Consider the following 17,886-nt stretch of genomic DNA (forward strand, 5'->3'; position numbering starts at 1 on the left):
TGTATGACAGTACTCCGCAGGAGTGGCGTCCTGTCAGCTAATATCGGCTACGTCTTTGGTTAACTGTTTGATTCGAGGCTGAATAATTCATGTTGGGAGAGGTGCTCTGAGCGGAGGATTGACTTTTAATCGCGATAATTAAATGGTACGTTATAGGCACAGGAAGATGCAGACATGGACAGATGTTTGATGTTGGGCGGAAAAGAAAACCTTGAAGCAGGGAAAAGAACTGGTGATTGCAGGCAGCTATTCACCCATTTTTTTTTTATTTTTTAGACCAAGCTGCCTGTATACTTGAATTATACAAGCATAATGCATCAACGTAACTTTTTCTTGGAACAAATGACCATCCGTAGCGCTTTATTCGTGAAAAACCACGTGATATGCCCCAAATGAGTCAGCATCTAGCCCTGTTGAAAGTCACGTGCAAAAGCGGACACTAACGTTGCCTCCGTAGATAGCGGCCCAGTGTTGATCTCCAAGAGGGACAGATTGAACGATCAACGGTCACATAGCAACACAATCCAAAATGAATCGACTATTCGGAACAAAGAATACGGCACCAAAGCCGACGCTCGATGGGGCCATTTCAAATGTACGCGCTGCCTTCCTCTCCCCCCTGTTATCTGACAGTCCGCTAACAAGGTAAATAGGTAGACAACCGCATCTCCAGCCTCGACGTAAAACTCGCCTCTTTAAACTCTGAACTCTCGACCTACCAAGCCAAAATCTCCAAGATGCGCGATGGTCCAGGCAAAAACGCACTCCGCCAAAAAGCCCTCAAAGTCCTGCAACGCCGCAAACAATTCGAAGCACAGCGCGACCAACTCTCGCAGCAGTCCTGGAATATGGAGCAAGCGGGGATGATGCAGGATAACCTGAAGAATACAATGACGACGGTGGATGCGATGAAGACGACGACGAAGACGCTGAAGAAGCAGTATGGGAAGGTGGATATTGATCAGATTGAGAGGTTGCAGGATGAGATGGCGGATTTGATGGATGTGGGAAATGAGATTCAGGAAAGTCTTTCGAGGGCGTATGATGTGCCTGAGGATGTGGATGAGGCGGATTTGGATGCGGAGTTGGAGGCGCTAGGGGAGGAGACGATGTTTGATAGTTCGATGGGGGAGAGCGCGATGCCTGGCTTCTTGCAGGATGAGGTTGCACCGCCGCAGTTTATTGATGAGCCGCCGGAGGAGGCTAAGGTAAAGGAACCTGCTGGCGGGGCAGTATGAGAAGGTTGTCCATTGCATACGAGACTTATGATGAATGTTATGAGCAAGGCTATGGAGTTACGGCATGTTGTATTGTTTCTTTGAATTGCTTGGGATATCTATCTAGTCTTCTATTCACAATTGCTTTGACGGCATGTTTTACACTTCCGGTTGTTCGATTGCCTAGAGGTTATTGGCTTTTCTCGTGCGTTTTGGTTTTAAGATGCCTTGCCCATTCCGATTAAAACCAGCAAAGCTACGTTCATGACTGCAATAATCAGCCATATAAGGACGCCAAGAATACACACGAAGATATTATTTCTCATTCCCACTCCCTCAGGCTGGAGATGGCCTTCGCCATGAGCAGCTCGATCCACAGGGACGGTCATATATCGGTTCCGGCAAGTAAAGTAGATCAGAGGCGCAGTAACAAACGGAAGGATGACACTCAGCACCACTTGACTTGCGTTCAGGGTCTTATCCAACCCTTTCTTGCCCACAGCCGCAGCGATGATAATGCTGGGGATGATACTGATCGAGCGGGTAATGACCCTCCGAAGCCAAGGCCGGATGCTCCAATTCAGCATGCCCTCACTGACCATCTGTCCGGCCATGGTGCACACAATTCCTGCTGAAATACCGGAGAGAAGAAGAGCCAGGGCAAAAATCAACCCCGCAGCAGGAGCGATAGAGTTGGAGAGCAAATCATGAATTCCCCAAAGGTCAGCCTCGTCGGCTCCAGGCTTCCCGTATAGCGAGGCACCTGCGACTATGAGAATGGCGCTGTTGACAAAGAGCGCAAATGTAAAAAGCGACAGTGTCAGTTCAATGATGGAATACTTCATGCAGCTTCGGATTGCCGCAAAGGAGGGGCGATATTCCACCTCTCCGCCATTGCTTCCTAATGGGACCGAAGCATCGACATAGCCTTGTGTGACATCGAAATCCTTCAGACGTGCTTGAACAATGCCACTCCCCAAAAACAAAGAATGTGGCATCACCGTAGCTCCGAGGATGCCGCAACTCTGGTAGAGACTATCTCCGGATCATGTTAGTGACAAACTTGCTTCGATGCATGTTATGGAGTGGTGGAAACGGACCCTTGTGACTGGACCACGGCAGGAGAGGGCACATAACCCCTAAGAACGTGCCCGACAGATTGATTCTCGATCAGAGCGAGTTGAATGCAAAAGCAGACCACGACCCCGAGCACCAAAGCCATAACAAAGAATTCAAACAACCGTAAACCCCACATGGCACCATTGGGCCTGTAGAATATAAGAAGGAAAAGCACGTCTGCAAGTGTAATTGCACATCCTGCTACCAGCGGGATATCGAGAAGAAGATTAAGCGCAATGGCTGATCCAATGACCTATGGCATGTCAGTAAAGTGACGGAATTGGCGATAATTTTATTTTAATATATCATACCTCTGCAATATCAGTAGCAACAATGGCAGCCTCCGAGAAGACATAAAGGATGATGACCATCCATTTTGGAAGATGTTCTTTGCAATTCTCCGCCAGATTCAACCCAGTCACCGTTCCCAGTTTGACACACAATGATTGCAGATAAACGGCGAACAGGTTAGAAACCAGAACGATGAAGAGCAAGGCATACTGGTACTGAGCACCGGCGGCAACGTCGGTAGAATAGTTTCCCGGGTCGATATAAGCCACGGCGACCAGAAAACCTGGGCCCACGAAGCGGGAAAATTTGACTATACTCCGAATGACATCTTGAAAACAAGATGAGATGGAGAAGTTAGGGATTTTCTTGTAGAAAGGACGGCGAGGTGATCCGCTGTCCGTCTCGGGCTGTTGTTCACAGAGCCCAGAGGCGGCAGTGGTCACTTCGCCGGCGGTCTTTTCTTTCTCAGGATCTGTCTTGCTCCGTTGTTGAATGTGAGACTCGATCTCCATTGTTCCCTCTCTAGGAGTACCTCCTACCCCAGACGCATGTTTCCTATGGACCTTCGAGTTGGCGATGCCGTTGAAGTCGTTCCGTGTGGTAATGTCGGGGTTCAAAGGAGAAGGGTTCTGGTTCCAGTCGGGATGTTCGAGGGTCTCGTCGGTTCTCGAGGGGCAATTCATCGTGTCAAAATTGGCGGCTGTCTTTTTCTATCCCCTTCCAACGAGGTGGTGGTTCTTTCAGTACCGGAATTTAATGTTAGCTGTAAAATCGAATTGACGCAGACAGGCTTAACCGGCTTCGTAGTGTACACTGCGGGACAGAATGCCCGAAACTGCCCGATTCCGGAGGATTAATTGCTGAACGGGTGGCACCCCACGATTATGGCTAATCTCAGGTCGAGAAATCGGAATTTAACTCAGCATCGATGCAATTGTTTTTTATTTTTCTCTTATTTTCTTGGAGGGCAAAATGGTGCTTGTGATGGGAAATCGGCGTGGAGACCAGCGTCACAGAGAGATAAGAGTTGATGGAGTAGCTAACCGTGGCGGGCATAGTGCACTTTTGGCGTCATCGTTGGAGAGTACAGGCACTGCATCAAGTTTGCCGGTGCAGTCCTTGTTAATTGGGTCATGGTGAGGAATTTTGAGCTAGATGATTGAAAAGAAAAAGACAATTGAGCGGAGAAACATGAAAACAGAGACGGTAGGGTGTGATAGAAAACATAGAAAATAACCGTGCCAAGTCTGGGCTGAGAGGGGCGTTGCATCTTGGCAGGTACTCTATGAAGACGACAGTTTGTATACAGCACCAAAACAAGCACCTTTGTACAATCTGAAAAAGCTCCTTTTTATTTCTGAATTGTGCCACAGTATATGCGTAGTAACTCAAGGCATATTCATTGCAAACTTTGGTCAGTCATACAGCGAAACGTGTATCGAACTGACCCGCTCTAGCAGAAGGCCTATATACAATACAGAAAGAATCCTTGGTATCCATTCTGAGAAACAGATTGAAACAACAAGTCTGCGTGGAATAAAAGTTGAGGCAAGGGACAGCCATTGTCTCCTGCGGATCTGTGCCAGACGAACTCATCGCAAAGTGCAATCGAGAGCCAATGCCAAGCAGGCAAGGTCTAGCAAGTGTGATTTCTTCAACGTTGGAAATAGGGTTGAACAGACTAACTAGCAAGTAGCAAATAGAATGTATATTATTGTTGAATCGAAGGAATGGACGTCACTAGCATGTTGTACTTGATGATGCATCGTGAGAAGTTGCCACGAGTGATCGAGGTCGGTGAGAGATGGCGAGAATGGCACATGCTAGATGGGAGTACTCAAGAAGTTCATCAGTGTTATGGTTCTTTTTCCAACGGCCCAGTTACCAGCCCCTCACAATTGGCAATTCTGACGTGTCAATGTGGGAATCATGGTTATGATCATAAGCCCCGCATACTGAGCTGTCAGCACAAGTTGAAGCCAAATATATGGAGTATGCCGGTCTAGTTCAAGAGAAGAGTAAAGTGCATAGGGGGGCGAACCCCGGACGCCTCAGCAGCTGACCGATCATGTGAGAACTTGCATCATGCCAGTATTTGTACAGGGGTACTCCGTGGAAGAAGAGTAAAAAACAATGAATCGGTAAACCAGATCGAGTGGGATACAGTACCAAGGTACCGATAGACGCCATGACCACACACAAAACTGGCTCAATCCCAATCAAGATAAAGAGGCATGCATACAAGTACAGCAGAAAGACCATTTTAAGAAAGTAATTCAGAAATTCTCCGCTGTAACCGTCCGGAATGCAGTCATCTTGCAGAAAACGCCCACTTAGCCAGCCATCAAACGGTGCGTTGCCCCCAGCAACGGCCGGGTGTTTACTTCGTACTCGCGACGTGCAACGCTGGCGGATCTCCTCAGCTTTCCTCGACGATGAAAAGGTTCAAAAGTCTCTGAGGGGCTTCAAATTTTGTTTTGAAATTAATCCTCTGTTGTGCATTATTGTGCAGGTCTTTGTTCTCTCTCTTTCTCGTGGTTGTTCGCTGGTCTCCCTGGCGCATTCCTCCCGCTTGAACTCTACTTGTACTCTCTACTGTCGGCGCAACTCGTTCTTCCTTTTCCATGTCTTTGCTTCTCTTCGGCTGCGCAGCTTTGTCCTTCTCCAGCGTTTCTTGATCGATTCGTTGCTTGATTTTCTTTGTTTTGTTCTGTGTGATTTCTTTTTCCCTTATTGTCGAGTCCTGTGCCACGCTACGAGATCATCTCTGCACCTGTACGTCGCTTATCAGCAACCGCCCATCGATCTCGTCTATACTGACAATAATGCTTCTGCAGCTCCTGGTCAAAGATAACGAGATATGGCTCCAAATACGCAGCGTCCCCCCAATATTTTCGAAGACACTCCTCGTTCCCCCACCAAACCGTCCGTGATTCGAGCCATCCTATCCGCCAAATCACACAAGAGAAACCTCTCCGCGGATGAGGCGATCGCCCCTAAGCCCTTGAATCGAAACAAACCCCTCAACAACTCTTTCGAATCCTCAGTCGATGGACAGAATCAACACTATCAGCAGCCCTTGTCAGAAATAACCGCCAATCGTGACGCGGGTGATGGCCCTCCCAAGTCACCCACCAAGTCTGACGGGATTGGTTTGCACAAAAAGACAAAGAGTGTCGTCTCGCTAAAATCGCTGATAAGCTATATGGAGCGGAAGGACAATAAAACAGAGGACTTACCGGATGAGGAATCACAGGAGTGGAAGCCCAAAAAGGCCAAGTCCGCCAACAGCCTAACAGCCATCCTGAAACGTTCCCAGCGGGGTCGCAAGAATTCCACCGCCTCCTCCAAAGACAATAAAGAGAACCGGAGCCCAAGCGATAGTCTGCCGTCGCCCGTTTGGACGCAGTACACCGCACGGTCTTCACTCGAACAACCCGCACCTCGACGGTCGCAAGACACACGGCGAACGTTGCACGACGAAGTCTCTCTGTACACCCCAAGAGGCTACGGGCCCCAAGAACAACGAAATTTCTACGACTTCCATCAACCGTCCTTGACGAAACGTACCGAACCAAAACCCCGTCCCAAGTCGGAGATTCTAACGGGAAACCGTAAGATGAAGGAAGTACTCAGCGCCATGCGTACCCCATCTGACAACGCGTATCCCACCGACGCGCCAGAGCCTTCATCACCAACCAAGCCCCAAGGACGGCCTCGAAGGTTTTCGCGACCACGGTCGCGTTCTCGTTCCCGTTCTGGGATTGAGCAGAAGCCGGAGCAGAGGCCGGAACAGAAGCCAGAGTCCAATCCCCAAAGAGTTTCCCGCGTCCAAGCAGCGATATCAGCTTTCAATGCCAAAGAGCAAGGTGCAGATTTACATCGAATGAGCGTCAAAGAACTTGAAAGCGAGTTCGAAAAGCTCTTGGTCAGTCCAGACACCGCCCTGTTTCCGGAAAACACAAACTAACTTAGAGTTGCAGGACGCACGCAACACTCCCCATAACATGAGGGATAAGATGCGGTCATTGGATACAAATATCAAGATAGATTTTATCCAGAAGGATCGCAGCGAAAGTGCAACGCCATCCAGTGCCAATCCCGGTGCGGACACGACGGACAGCAGTCGCCGAGGTCGCAAGAAGGAACAGAAAGACGACCAAAGTCGGGATGGCAAGTCGCGCTCGCGATCGAGAAGCCGCGGCTGGAGCTTCAAGGGCAGCATCTCGCCGACAAAGAAACGATCCGGGAGTGGAAGTTCCCACCGGCGTCCCAAGTCGGCTGATTTCTCGCAGCCCGCAACACTGGCGAATATCTTGACGCCGACGACTTCGGTGACATCGCTTGCCATGACGGCAAATCACGATACTGCCATTGATCCCTCTGACTTTGTGCACTATCTAAGGGAGATCCAGAAACCAGAAATGGTGGAGGTTGGAAAGGTGCATAAACTTCGCCTTCTATTACGGAACGAAACAATCACTTGGGTGGACACCTTTATTGCAGATGGGGGTATGGATGAAATAGTCCAACTGCTTTACCGGATTATGAAAGTAGAATGGAGGTATGTGCTCGTCTCTCGCCTTTTTCGTTGTCCGTTTCACAAAACTGACCCTTCCAATAGAGAGGAGCATGAAGATAATCTCTTGCACGAGACTCTGCTCTGTATGAAAGCCCTCTGCACAACTTCTGTGGCGTTGAAGCGCCTCACCGAAATCGAGAAGGAGCTCTTTCCAGCATTGCTGAAAATGCTCTTCGACGAGGAGAAGAAGGGACCAAGCGAGTTTACCACTCGTCAGATCATTATCAACCTCCTATTTACGCAACTTGACACGGCCAGCTCCAACGATGATGCAATTACTCGTGCATCACGGCTTCTGTCCTATTTGCGTGATCCTACACCACCCGAAGAGAACCAACCCCTGAATTTCATTGCCAACATCTACCAGTCTCGTCCGTATAGAATCTGGTGCAAGGAAGTAACCAACGTCGCCAAAGAGGTATTCTGGATCTTCCTGCATCACTTGAACGTGATACCTATCGTGAAATCCGATGACACAACTTCAGCCTATCGAGAGCGCCATTTCCCTGTACCTAGGCCACCAGTCCCAGCAGCGCCCTATGTGGGCGGAGTGGAATGGGATGCAACCAACTATCTGGCTGCACACCTGGACCTCCTCAACGGTCTCATTGCATCGATGCCAACCAAGGAAGAACGCAACAATCTGCGCGACGAGTTCCGAGCTTCCGGCTTCGAGAAGGTCATGGGTGGCAGTCTACGGACATGCAAAGAGAAATTCTACTCGTCCATCCATGACTGTTTGCGCACTTGGATATCGGCCGCCATAGAAGATGAATGGCCATACACCTTTATCCGCGAGGGACCACCTCGACCAGAACCCTCCAAATCACCGATCAAGACTACTGGGGGTAGCCCTAGTAAGGGTATCATCGCCGAAAAGCCACCACAGTTGGAGCTGCCGCTCCCTTTGCCCGTTGGCAACAACAATGGCAACCGCCGTTTCTCGCCCAAGGGTGATATCAACAATTGGCTTTAACTTGCATATCTGATCGAGACTTCTCTTTCTATCTATATTTATTTCTTTCACTCCTTTCTGTCGTTTTCTTGTTTGGTCTGGTTGCCAAACACTTCATGCATCATAAACGACCATGCAGTCATGATTTGGCGTTCCAGCGATTACCCACCATTCCATTCGTTCTTTTATCTTTCTTGTTCATTCGTTTGCAACATTATCTCACATATTGGAGTCCTTGGGACATTGGGCGTTAGCATATTCCGGGTGTTTTTCGGCGCATCTAAATTGGATAACAACCGTGGGGATTGGTCTAATGAAGCAACGGGGCTTAAAGCTGACGAGTCTTCGCATATCTCCAGTGTTCGTTTGCAGTTTTTCTGCTTCTTGGCTTGTCATTTTGTTATCTTTTGGATACAAGCATATCGTAGCCCAGATCGGTCTTTCATGAATGAGGATTGGACTCATTTCCCTCGTTTCTAGGGCCAAGGATTAGTTTGGTCTCGATTGAACATGTTTATGTGTTGCCTATCTATTGTACAGTATAGTTATTCTCTAAGCTGGGATAGTGGTGTTGACATCAATATCAATCACACGCCTTACCTTAGTCTCTGTCTGATTTCTTCACAGAACCCGGGGCCGAAAACATTGCCTTGACACCGGCAAAGAAAGTGTCCCGAAGCTACCAAAAAAAAAAAAGAAAAAAAAAGAAAAATCCATCAGCCATGCCATCGCAAAACATGCAAAGTGCTAAAGGAGTGTACTCACCTCATCAAGCGGACTCCCCTTAATATCCCACTGCATGAACAAAAGCGCATACACAAGCGTAACTAACCCTCGTCAGCAAATCTCCAAGCCAAACTACCTGGTCATATTTCATATTCATATATAGATCAAAACTCACATCCAATAACCCCCCACTGCACCAATTTTGTCCCCTTAGTCCACTTCGGCCTCGCAAACTTCAGTGCCGCGCGCCGGCGGTACTTCCGCTCAAGCCGGAACTGATGTTTCTGTGATAGCTTGCTCATGTCCGGTGGCCATTGGCGTTTGGGTTTGTATTGCGAATAGTGGGAAAGGGGGTCTGAGGGGTCGAGATCTTGTTCGAGGTCATGGGCATCGTTCAGGTTGGTGGTGTGGTTGTTGTTCGAGAGGCGGAAGGGGGAGGAGGCGGTTGTGGGGGTTTGGGAGAAGGGTCGGGTGAGGGTTTTTGGGATGTTCTAGGGTAGGATAGTTGTTAGTCGCGAGATTGAGTTGGTTCGCGAGAGAGAGAGAGGACGTACACGAGGGAGTGTTTTTGTGAGCCATGGTGATAATGTTGGTGTTGATGTGATAAGGGATCGAGATGATAGAGTAGTCATTGTTGCCGTCGTTAATCTGCGTAAAAGGATGTTTGTATCCATGTTGAGATCGTGGTGTATCTGCTGGAGTAAGTACAGATTATGTAGTACTTGAAATCCGAAACTTTTGTGAAATGCGGAGTCGAGGTTTTACTTGCCCGCTGACCTGCAGTCGAGCCATATACTACGGATTACACAGTCCTACGAATCAAAGAACAAATGGAGCAATCAATTCCTCGTGCTCTACCATATTAAATCCATATCCTGCTTCCAAAGACACATGATCTATGCGAACTTCATCAATTCACATGATATCGGCTGGAATCCCGTGACTTAATATCGGAACAAAAATAATGCGCGGACCTCGGCATTTTCACAGGAATGGCATACAAATGGCAACATGACCGAGACCGACCAGCTTATAAGTACAAGATCTCAGCCCAGGGTTTCACAGGTTTGTTCTTTTTATTCTCCCCAGTGATTTTCCATTTTTCCAGCGTTGTTCTTTTTCACTTGATTTCTCCAAATTATATACCCCAGACTTCTATATATTGACGTCATGTCTTCTGGTAAGTAATTTTATCTCAAGATGCGATCATCTGTCTCACCCCTGAACTATATCTAACCTTCTCTAGCCCAACAACGCCTAACCCAAGTCTCCTCCCACTTCGGTGGTAACAAGGGAGCCGCCGCCCTCACCGAGAAGCACCCCGATGATATCGTCGTAACATGCGCTCTGCGCTCTGCCATCACCAAGGGTGGCAAGGGCGGTTTCAAGGACACCGCGGCTGCTGACCTACTGGCCGGTGTTTTCAAGGCCGTCATCGAGCGCAGCGGCATTGACCCCAAGCTCGTTAACGATGTGGCGGTTGGCTCTGTCCTCCCCCCTGGTGGCGGTGCCACCGAGTTCCGTGCAGCGTCACTTGTTGCTGGATTCCCCGAGTCGACTGCTGTCCGGAGTTTGAACAGACAGTGCTCGAGTGGTTTGCAGGCTGTCGTTGATATTGCGAATGCGCTGAAGACAGGCATGATTGACGTTGGTATTGGTGCTGGTGTGGAGAGCATGAGCTCTCAATATGGGTATGTTTATTTACCCTGCGCTGTGGGTTCAAAATAATGACAGTGTGATAGTCCCGGTGCTGTGACTGAATTCTCCGACCTTCTCGAGAATCACATGGAGGCTGCCAATTGCAAGGTCCCCATGGGTGTGCTTTCTGAGCAGATGGCTAAGGAGCGCAACATTACTCGTGCCTCCCAGGACGCTTTCGCCGCTCGTTCGTACCAGAAGGCCATTGAGGCTCAGAAGGCCGGTCTTTTCAACGAAGAGATTGTTCCCCTTGATGTCAAGTGGACAGACCCCAAGTCCGGCGAGGAGAAGACCATCACTGTTAAGGCCGATGATGGTGTCCGCCAGGGCATTACCGCCGAGTCCCTCGGTAAGATTCGCCCTGCCTTCGCCAAGGACGGCTCCATCCACGCCGGTAACGCCTCTCAGATCTCCGACGGTGCTGCCGCCGTTTTGCTCATGAAGCGGTCCACCGCTGAGCGTCTCGGCCAGAAGATCATAGGCAAGTACGTCGCTGCCTCTGTCGTCGGTGTTCCGCCTCTTCTGATGGGTGTTGGTCCCTGGAAGGCCATTCCTGTCGCCCTGGAGAAGGCCGGCATCACCAAGGATGACGTGGACATCTTCGAGATCAACGAGGCTTTCGCCTCGCAGTGTGTGTGGTGTGCCAACGAATTGGGCATTCCTCAAGAGAAGGTCAACCCCAAGGGTGGTGCTATTGCCTTTGGTCACCCGTTGGGCTGCACCGGATCCCGCCAGGTCAGCACGCTCCTGACGGAGCTGAAGCGCACCAACAAGAAGATCGGTGTTTCTAGCATGTGTGTTGGTACTGGTATGGGTATGGCTGCCGTTTGGGTTTCCGAGTAAACGTTAGGCGTTTGACTTTAGGGTTGTTTTCCGTTCACTGTACAGCTTTCTTTCTTCCTTTGTTTTCTCTATGTACTTGATATCCGCTACAATACCACTGTTATGCAATAGCATACCTTGAATGAGATTTATTCAAATTTGATATACATGTGACATTTCTAGACCAAATATCGTAGTCTAAAGCTTGGTCCTAAACTTCTTGAAAGCATTATTAACCGTCTCCCCCTGCAACACTGCCTCCTTAACTTTATCATCCATAGCAACTAACTTCGGCATAACCCCCAGCACCTGATCCAGCAACTCACTTGGAATAGCCACAACCCCTTCCAGCGGATCACAAAAAATTATATCACCCTATCCTCGTTAGCCTCCATTACTGAAACACCATGCGCACGCAAAACATACCGGGTTCACAGTAACACCCCCAACATCAACCGGCACATTCCTCAACCCCGGCTTCGCCTCCGCCCCACTCCCCACTGTCGAAGTCCCCTGCGCCCAAACCGGCAGCCCACACCCCGTAATCTCACCTAAGTCCCTTACTCGTCCGTTCACAACCGCACCCCTTACACCGAGGTACTTCATCCGCACGGCCATGATACCGCCCAGGACAGCGCAGTGCTGGGACGTAGGCTGGTCGATGATGGCGATAGTGTTAGGTTCGGCGTGGTCGACCCAGTGGGTGTTGCTTGGGAAGTTGTGCTCGGGGGAGGACATTTGTCGCGCTACTTCGGGGGGAAAAGAGGTGGTTGTTTTGGGGATGAATTTGAATGTGCTTGCCGGGGCGATTATTTTGGGGGAGGTGGTGTTGCGGCCGAATGTTGGGGAGAAAGGGGCTTTTTGAGATTCCGGATTAGCTATGGGTTGGTTAATGGGGTTGGATGACCTATTGTGGACTTACTGAAATCGGCGAGATGGCCGGCTCGTGGTGTAGCTCCCTCTGGAAGTTTTTGGATTTTGAGTAGGGCGTCTGATACCTGGTATTGTCAATGACCTTGATTCAGGTGATTCAGTATTATGAAGCTCACATCACAAGCAGAGTAATCCTGCAATGTCTTGATCTTCTGCTCAATCGAGGCCATGGTGCGGCGTGTTCCTGGAGTAAAGCGGGGCGTGTGGATGGCTGCGGAAGTCCGGGGTGAGATAGAAGGTAGTCTGACTCTGGAAGCGAATCTTGAAAGATATTCCATGAGTAATTGAGGTCGGAGGTTGTTGTACAGTAAAAAGAAGTGGTGGTAGAGGGATGTACAGTAGTATGTCCGCTGGTCCGTCCGTCGGTTGAAATCGGTTGACTTATATCGTGAGGGGTTCTCAATGGATGTTAGGTTGTCACAGGGGTTATACCAAAACTCATTACTGTCTATTTTTTAGATCAAGGCTCTACTCTGGTACTCAGTTCGTCTGTCGATTAGTGAACTGATTGATTTGATTGATAAGTGTCGGCTACGCCTTACCCTACGTCATATGCTAGAGATACTCCGAGATGCCGAGGTAGAGAACACAGGTCCCATACATGCTTACAGAAGCTAGTAAGCAAAATTCCTGGCCAACAAGCTTCTCACTCAGATTTCATAGCTTCTTTGCTTCAAGGCAACTAGTTGCCCACGGCCTGATCGTATCCGAGAGAGGATCACCGATGCGCCAGGGAGACTGCCATAAACATGTTAGCGGTTTTTGACTAGCCATAGGCATACCACTTGATATCGATATTATAGTCGTCGCAACGACGTCACTGCTCATTTTCAAAGGTTTAAGAGGCGAAAATGACTGTGTACAGACCGATGTCTCGGCTATTCGATACTCGCCGACAATAATGTTACTGGTCTCGAGAACGTTGTACTCTACTCATAATCTGATCACAATGAGGTATGGTATGTTTCCAAAGCTTTGAAATATAGTCACGTAGTGCGGCCAAAGGACCTACCCTGACGGTTGAATAAGACTATTCCCACTGTAAAAAGTAAATTCGATAGCCATAGGTTGTCCCAACGAAAATGAGTAAAACTAATCCCGAAAAATAAACTCTTCATCTCCTTCCACCTCCCATCCACTAGGTGCTAGATACACCGTGATGACATTCTTGAACCTGAGATGTTCATAGATAAAGTTCACATACTAAAACAACCTATATAACTACACATTTGGACCACCAGGGTTCCTCATAAGGTCCAGCATTAACCCATCTTGCTGCCAACTCCACAAACTCCTCCAATTCTAGCCACGCATACTCATCGGGATTCTTCCATTCCTTAGGCGGCGGGTACACTATCTTATCAAAAACCAACCATAGCGTAAACATCTCCGTATAAGAATAGATCGATGAATGACTCATAACTTCTGGTGTCACAGAAAGACCCTTTTCCAAACTCACGGTGAAAGTCTTGGGCTGAAAGCAACCTCAGTGAAATAGTGTTCATTGAGGAATCGCTGACCTTTGGGGTCAGCAGAATCAGGAGCACGGGCGTTTCGTAAGTTGCAGCTCAATGTCGAATTTGGAAAGGAGTTGTGGGATGATTTTGCTAGATTTATACTTGACGCTAGGATCTTAAGAACTGGCATTGACATTGAAAGTTGGGGTTGTGTTGATGATCGTGTTGGAGAGAGCATAAAAGGGTGGTGCCGTTCGGACATTTCCAGTTGAACTCAGCGGCTATCCAGATGACGAGTTCTCTACTTAGGTTCAATCTGAATGTCAAGAAATCTTAGCCGTGCCCTTGAAAATGTAAGGGAGAGAAGGACTTACTTTTCCGGTTCCGTCAGGATTGAATTCCATCCACGTGAATTGTTGTAGGCCCTGCACCCAGCGCCCAGTGGTGAGGTCAGAAGGCAAAGCCTCGTTCACCTCTGTCACTATGGCGGAAGTGGAGAGCTCAAATCAAACCACAGATGCTGTTCTAAAGCCTCTTGTATAATATTCTACGGTCGAATGCTAAAAAATTGTCTCCGTGGATAATTATAAAGTGGACGGTAGGTGTAGGATGATGATTTTGTGGGAATAAGCGGTGGTACGCTCTACTTGTACCTGTACTTGATCATGTTACCATCTATAGGGTTAGTGACTGCCCTGCTTTTTGGGTCTCGTTCTGTGACCACTCGCCTTCTATGTCTTGGTGACTGGGAGGAGCCAGCCATCAGTCTCAGGAAATTTGCTTCTCATAACGGCGCATTAACTTTCTTTCGGCTCTTTCTCAATGATCTTCTTCTCATTTTGTTTGACCACTACCTTTGCCTCTTGATCAATCACCAATAACACGACTCACCACCCAGGTGTCGACAATTTGTCTGGAATTTCTTCCAGTTGACCACAAACCCCGTCAATTTTTTTTATTGTTTTCTGAATATGTCTTTTTTTCAACGTGTTTTGTCACAGTTCTTCTCCCAGGGACGGCGGAAGAGTACTTATAAGCTATCGATTTGTTAGAGATGTGCGTTAAGTCTGCTACTTCGATTCTGTCCGGAATATTAACATGTTTAGTATCAAGCAAAGAACTATTGTCGAGCGAATACCGTCACCCCGGACCCGAACGAGAACGGAATACAGATTGGGAAGAGGGCGTATATGTTCCCTATGCCTGGGGTTGGTGGAGCTCCAAGCTCAGAGTCAGTGATACGAGAAGAATATCCATTAAGTGACAGACCCTGACATGCTGCAGGCACTGCACGGTATGGGCTGACCCAAAGGCTTAAGAGCCAGTCCCTAAGGCCTGAATACTTGAAAATGACCCATACGGCCTACGTCTGTGGGATAAGCGGGACTACATCGACAAGCACATCAATGGCAGGATCCCGAACTAAGCCTCCGCGGCCAATATTAGACCCTCTGCTGTGTTCGGCTATCCCGAAAAGCGTCAAATGGTTATCCCCCCGCGGGGGCTTCTTTCCGAAGCGGAGACCCATTGGGCTTGACGGCTCGTTACCAGAAGGCTGTTTCTGAAATCCCAATTAAGGTGGATCTGGGCTATGGCACTATCAGGAACACGCTAGGGACTAAGCTCTCGCAACAGGTATGTTAGCAAGTACATGTCTTTGTAGGATATATATGCTGATAGATACGAAAGCTATAGGAGCCATACCAATTCATATTGCCGACCAGCTCGAAAGCCACCTTAAAATGACCCAATATTCGAACTCTGCTAATCCCTGACTTCCACTTCTCCACAAAGCAGCCCAGAACGCCCTCTCCAGACCCTAGCGGAGTTACAAAGACGACATCTCTCCTTTATACCATGGGGCAACTCATCATTTCATTGCCCATAGCACCGAACCATTTCTGTGCATCCTCAATGAATCTACGAAAAGCTGCTGCTCCGTGACCTTGACAGGCACAGTGTTGGGGTGACAAGCCTTTTTACGGTGCCCTGCAGTCCCTGGGTTATCAGGTTTACCATACAGGCGAGAGGGCTAACCGTCAGGGCACAGACGGGATAGAAATAAATTATTTACACTGCTGTATGTTCTCGCTTCCTCGCCGCCTTTGAAATCGAACAATTGAAATTCTAGTAGAGCACACATGGTATTGATTGTATGGATCAAAGGAGGAGCTTTTGTGGTATGTTATCAAGAACGGCCATATCTGGACAGATACTAAAGGTTTAGGTAGATTTTGGTTCCAGAATCAGCTGCGCTACCCAGCCAATTCTTTTCAAAGAAGACATCGTCACGCCTTACACCACACCGGCGGGGATGCGCCTAATCCGAAAAAGTCTGCCCGAATTCACTGACAAGAACCACCACGTTTGGGCCTACCAAATCATGCACACACCGCAGAGCAATTGGATCACTAGCATCTGCTTCTCGAAGGCCAAATTCCTACCCCGGGATTTCACGATGATGAACTCCTTCCTCAGCCAGTATCCAGGCTGGTTTACCCAATCACTTGTGTGCAACATGATGATCATGGATGATCAAGAATAAGAAGTGGAGGGACGGTGCACCATATTAAAGAAAGAGGTTAGAAGAATTATTAATGGGCACACAGAGATCCTAGAGACTTTGGAGAACGAAGATTACCGGTCCAAGCATTGACTAAACGATTCGGAATCCAGTTCCGCAACGAAGAAATCGAAAGAATTCGGGGAATAGCGTCTTAATAGAGTTAGAATGTTTCGTTTCTTGTATTATATTGAGCCCCGGGGAATTGCTTCGGTTTACTGCATTCCGATAATACAGACTACTCATAGAAAGGGAATTTCCGTGGTAATCTTTCAGATGTAAAATTGGGAATAACAGCTATAAACACATAAGACGGAGACACGTAGCTCCCTTAAAAGATCCGTTTCTCGAGCTGCGGTACAATTAGCATGCGTCTTATAGGCCGAATTCAGTCCCAATCAATTTCACCTTCCACGGGTTGTTGACTTCGAATCCCTTTGGAGCCACGGCATTGCTAGATTGGCCTCTCAGATTCCCTGTAAGTCTGAGGTCTCTCTCCATCACTGTTGTTTCGATGGCTTAGCGTCTGCGTTTCGGGGAGAATATCAACAAATAAAATTGAGAGTCACCACGTACTTTGCTGTAAGTTGAGAAATCACATATCAGCAAAACCGCAATTCCGATCGCAGAAACAAAAAAGATCTCGACTCACTCTGTCCCACAGATCCCTGTTCCACCGCGCCTTTTTTCCGTCATTCGAGAGGTACTTGACAGCAGTCAAACCGGCACCGGTGACGCCGAACATCTATCCATTATCATATCCACGATCAGTCCGTAGGTCCGCATTGTACCGCAATTATGAGGGGCGCACCGTGATGATGATTCCATAAGGAATCAGGGCCTCGAAAGGAACACCCATGGCGAGTTTGTGGTTGATAAGTAATAGAGGAGAAAAAAACACTCTCGAGAGCTGGACTAAACCAGGAATTGTGAGTTGGAGAAGCAGTGAATCGCGGCGAGCAAGAGTTCGGCTTGCAAATCGACTGGACGTCGTTGGAATCCGCCCAGTTCAAGTGAGATTACCAAAAGCGGCTTAGCGTGTGAAATGGGTCCAGTTGGCTGAGTCAGCACCCTTCCCCCAGCAACCTCAACGAACAGCAGGAGAAGGAGCGCCTTTGATGCCGCCGCAGGTCGATTTGGATTACTGGATGGAAGCCACGGCCAGTATTGCTGCTGCTGTTGCTGCTGCTGCTAATTTACAAAGTCGTTATTCGCAGTGGTTGACCCTGTTCAATTTGAGGTAAGTTCCTCCCCGCTCCTTTTCGTGGCGGCCGACGCGCGTGGGTTCACCTCCTCCCCCAACGAAAAGACCCGCCGTCAGGACCTCGACTGACACTTTGTCGCGTGCGCCTTGATCAGATCTACCCTAAGCGCGCAACTATACCGAGAAGATCGCCGCTAAGGACGGCTGTGTTGAATCAAAGCTATCCAAAGGACCACTCGTTTTCCTTACTCGCTCTCCATGCCCCTTTTCCACGTTGCCAGATGACTTCATCCTTTACGACGAATTCCGGATAGCCTCT

The 17,886-nt window shown here is 48.5% G+C and overlaps 9 protein-coding genes across 9 annotated transcripts; 3 read left to right on the forward strand and 6 right to left on the reverse strand.

Moving 5' to 3' along the window:
- The first annotated feature begins 470 nt into the window (after positions 1 to 470).
- EURHEDRAFT_407802 (putative SNF7 family protein (Cta1)) lies at positions 471 to 1,532 on the forward strand. Its single transcript, XM_040780667.1, has 2 exons — positions 471 to 595; positions 654 to 1,532. The coding sequence occupies exons 1-2, from the start codon at positions 530 to 532 to the stop codon at positions 1,236 to 1,238; spliced, it is 651 nt and encodes a 216-aa protein (XP_040643492.1). The 5' UTR covers positions 471 to 529; the 3' UTR covers positions 1,239 to 1,532.
- On the reverse strand, positions 1,436 to 3,310 carry EURHEDRAFT_446001 (NRAMP family metal ion transporter; the record flags this gene model as incomplete). The annotated part of the gene is made up of 3 exons (XM_040783562.1): positions 1,436 to 2,252; positions 2,318 to 2,589; positions 2,648 to 3,310. 3 exons carry the CDS (start codon positions 3,308 to 3,310, stop codon positions 1,436 to 1,438), a joined length of 1,752 nt encoding a protein of 583 aa, XP_040643493.1.
- Positions 3,311 to 4,791: 1,481 nt separating this feature from the next.
- EURHEDRAFT_407804 (uncharacterized protein) lies at positions 4,792 to 5,513 on the reverse strand. The gene has a single exon (XM_040780668.1). It carries the CDS (start codon positions 5,251 to 5,253, stop codon positions 5,047 to 5,049), a length of 207 nt encoding a protein of 68 aa, XP_040643494.1. The 5' UTR covers positions 5,254 to 5,513; the 3' UTR covers positions 4,792 to 5,046.
- EURHEDRAFT_30415 (uncharacterized protein) lies at positions 5,371 to 8,284 on the forward strand. Its single transcript, XM_040778285.1, has 3 exons — positions 5,371 to 6,555; positions 6,611 to 7,191; positions 7,252 to 8,284. Exons 1-3 carry the CDS (start codon positions 5,488 to 5,490, stop codon positions 8,183 to 8,185), a joined length of 2,583 nt encoding a protein of 860 aa, XP_040643495.1. The 5' UTR covers positions 5,371 to 5,487; the 3' UTR covers positions 8,186 to 8,284.
- A 177-nt stretch (positions 8,285 to 8,461) lies between these two features.
- Positions 8,462 to 9,600, reverse strand: EURHEDRAFT_407806 (uncharacterized protein). Its single transcript, XM_040780669.1, has 4 exons — positions 9,445 to 9,600; positions 9,066 to 9,381; positions 8,930 to 8,991; positions 8,462 to 8,843 (listed from the first exon to the last, which is right to left on the reverse strand). Exons 1-4 carry the CDS (start codon positions 9,562 to 9,564, stop codon positions 8,766 to 8,768), a joined length of 576 nt encoding a protein of 191 aa, XP_040643496.1. The 5' UTR covers positions 9,565 to 9,600; the 3' UTR covers positions 8,462 to 8,765.
- Positions 9,601 to 9,902: 302 nt separating this feature from the next.
- Positions 9,903 to 11,583, forward strand: EURHEDRAFT_407808 (3-ketoacyl-coA thiolase peroxisomal A precursor). Its single transcript, XM_040780670.1, has 3 exons — positions 9,903 to 10,070; positions 10,137 to 10,581; positions 10,633 to 11,583. The coding sequence occupies exons 1-3, from the start codon at positions 10,061 to 10,063 to the stop codon at positions 11,429 to 11,431; spliced, it is 1,254 nt and encodes a 417-aa protein (XP_040643497.1). The 5' UTR covers positions 9,903 to 10,060; the 3' UTR covers positions 11,432 to 11,583.
- EURHEDRAFT_407810 (RraA family protein) lies at positions 11,575 to 12,816 on the reverse strand. The gene is made up of 4 exons (XM_040780671.1): positions 12,460 to 12,816; positions 12,333 to 12,408; positions 11,837 to 12,267; positions 11,575 to 11,785 (listed from the first exon to the last, which is right to left on the reverse strand). The coding sequence occupies exons 1-4, from the start codon at positions 12,619 to 12,621 to the stop codon at positions 11,609 to 11,611; spliced, it is 846 nt and encodes a 281-aa protein (XP_040643498.1). The 5' UTR covers positions 12,622 to 12,816; the 3' UTR covers positions 11,575 to 11,608.
- EURHEDRAFT_407811 (uncharacterized protein) lies at positions 12,794 to 13,383 on the reverse strand. Its single transcript, XM_040780672.1, has one exon. It carries the CDS (start codon positions 13,169 to 13,171, stop codon positions 13,001 to 13,003), a length of 171 nt encoding a protein of 56 aa, XP_040643499.1. The 5' UTR covers positions 13,172 to 13,383; the 3' UTR covers positions 12,794 to 13,000.
- A 3,311-nt stretch (positions 13,384 to 16,694) lies between these two features.
- Positions 16,695 to 17,222, reverse strand: EURHEDRAFT_511972 (NADH dehydrogenase [ubiquinone] 1 alpha subcomplex subunit 1; the record flags this gene model as incomplete). The annotated part of the gene is made up of 4 exons (XM_040786014.1): positions 16,695 to 16,715; positions 16,772 to 16,866; positions 17,012 to 17,108; positions 17,175 to 17,222. 4 exons carry the CDS (start codon positions 17,220 to 17,222, stop codon positions 16,695 to 16,697), a joined length of 261 nt encoding a protein of 86 aa, XP_040643500.1.
- Between the last annotated feature and the right edge of the window lie 664 nt (positions 17,223 to 17,886).

This window comes from Aspergillus ruber, assembly GCF_000600275.1.
Source record: "Aspergillus ruber CBS 135680 unplaced genomic scaffold scaffold00001, whole genome shotgun sequence".
Taxonomy (NCBI): domain Eukaryota; kingdom Fungi; phylum Ascomycota; class Eurotiomycetes; order Eurotiales; family Aspergillaceae; genus Aspergillus; species Aspergillus ruber.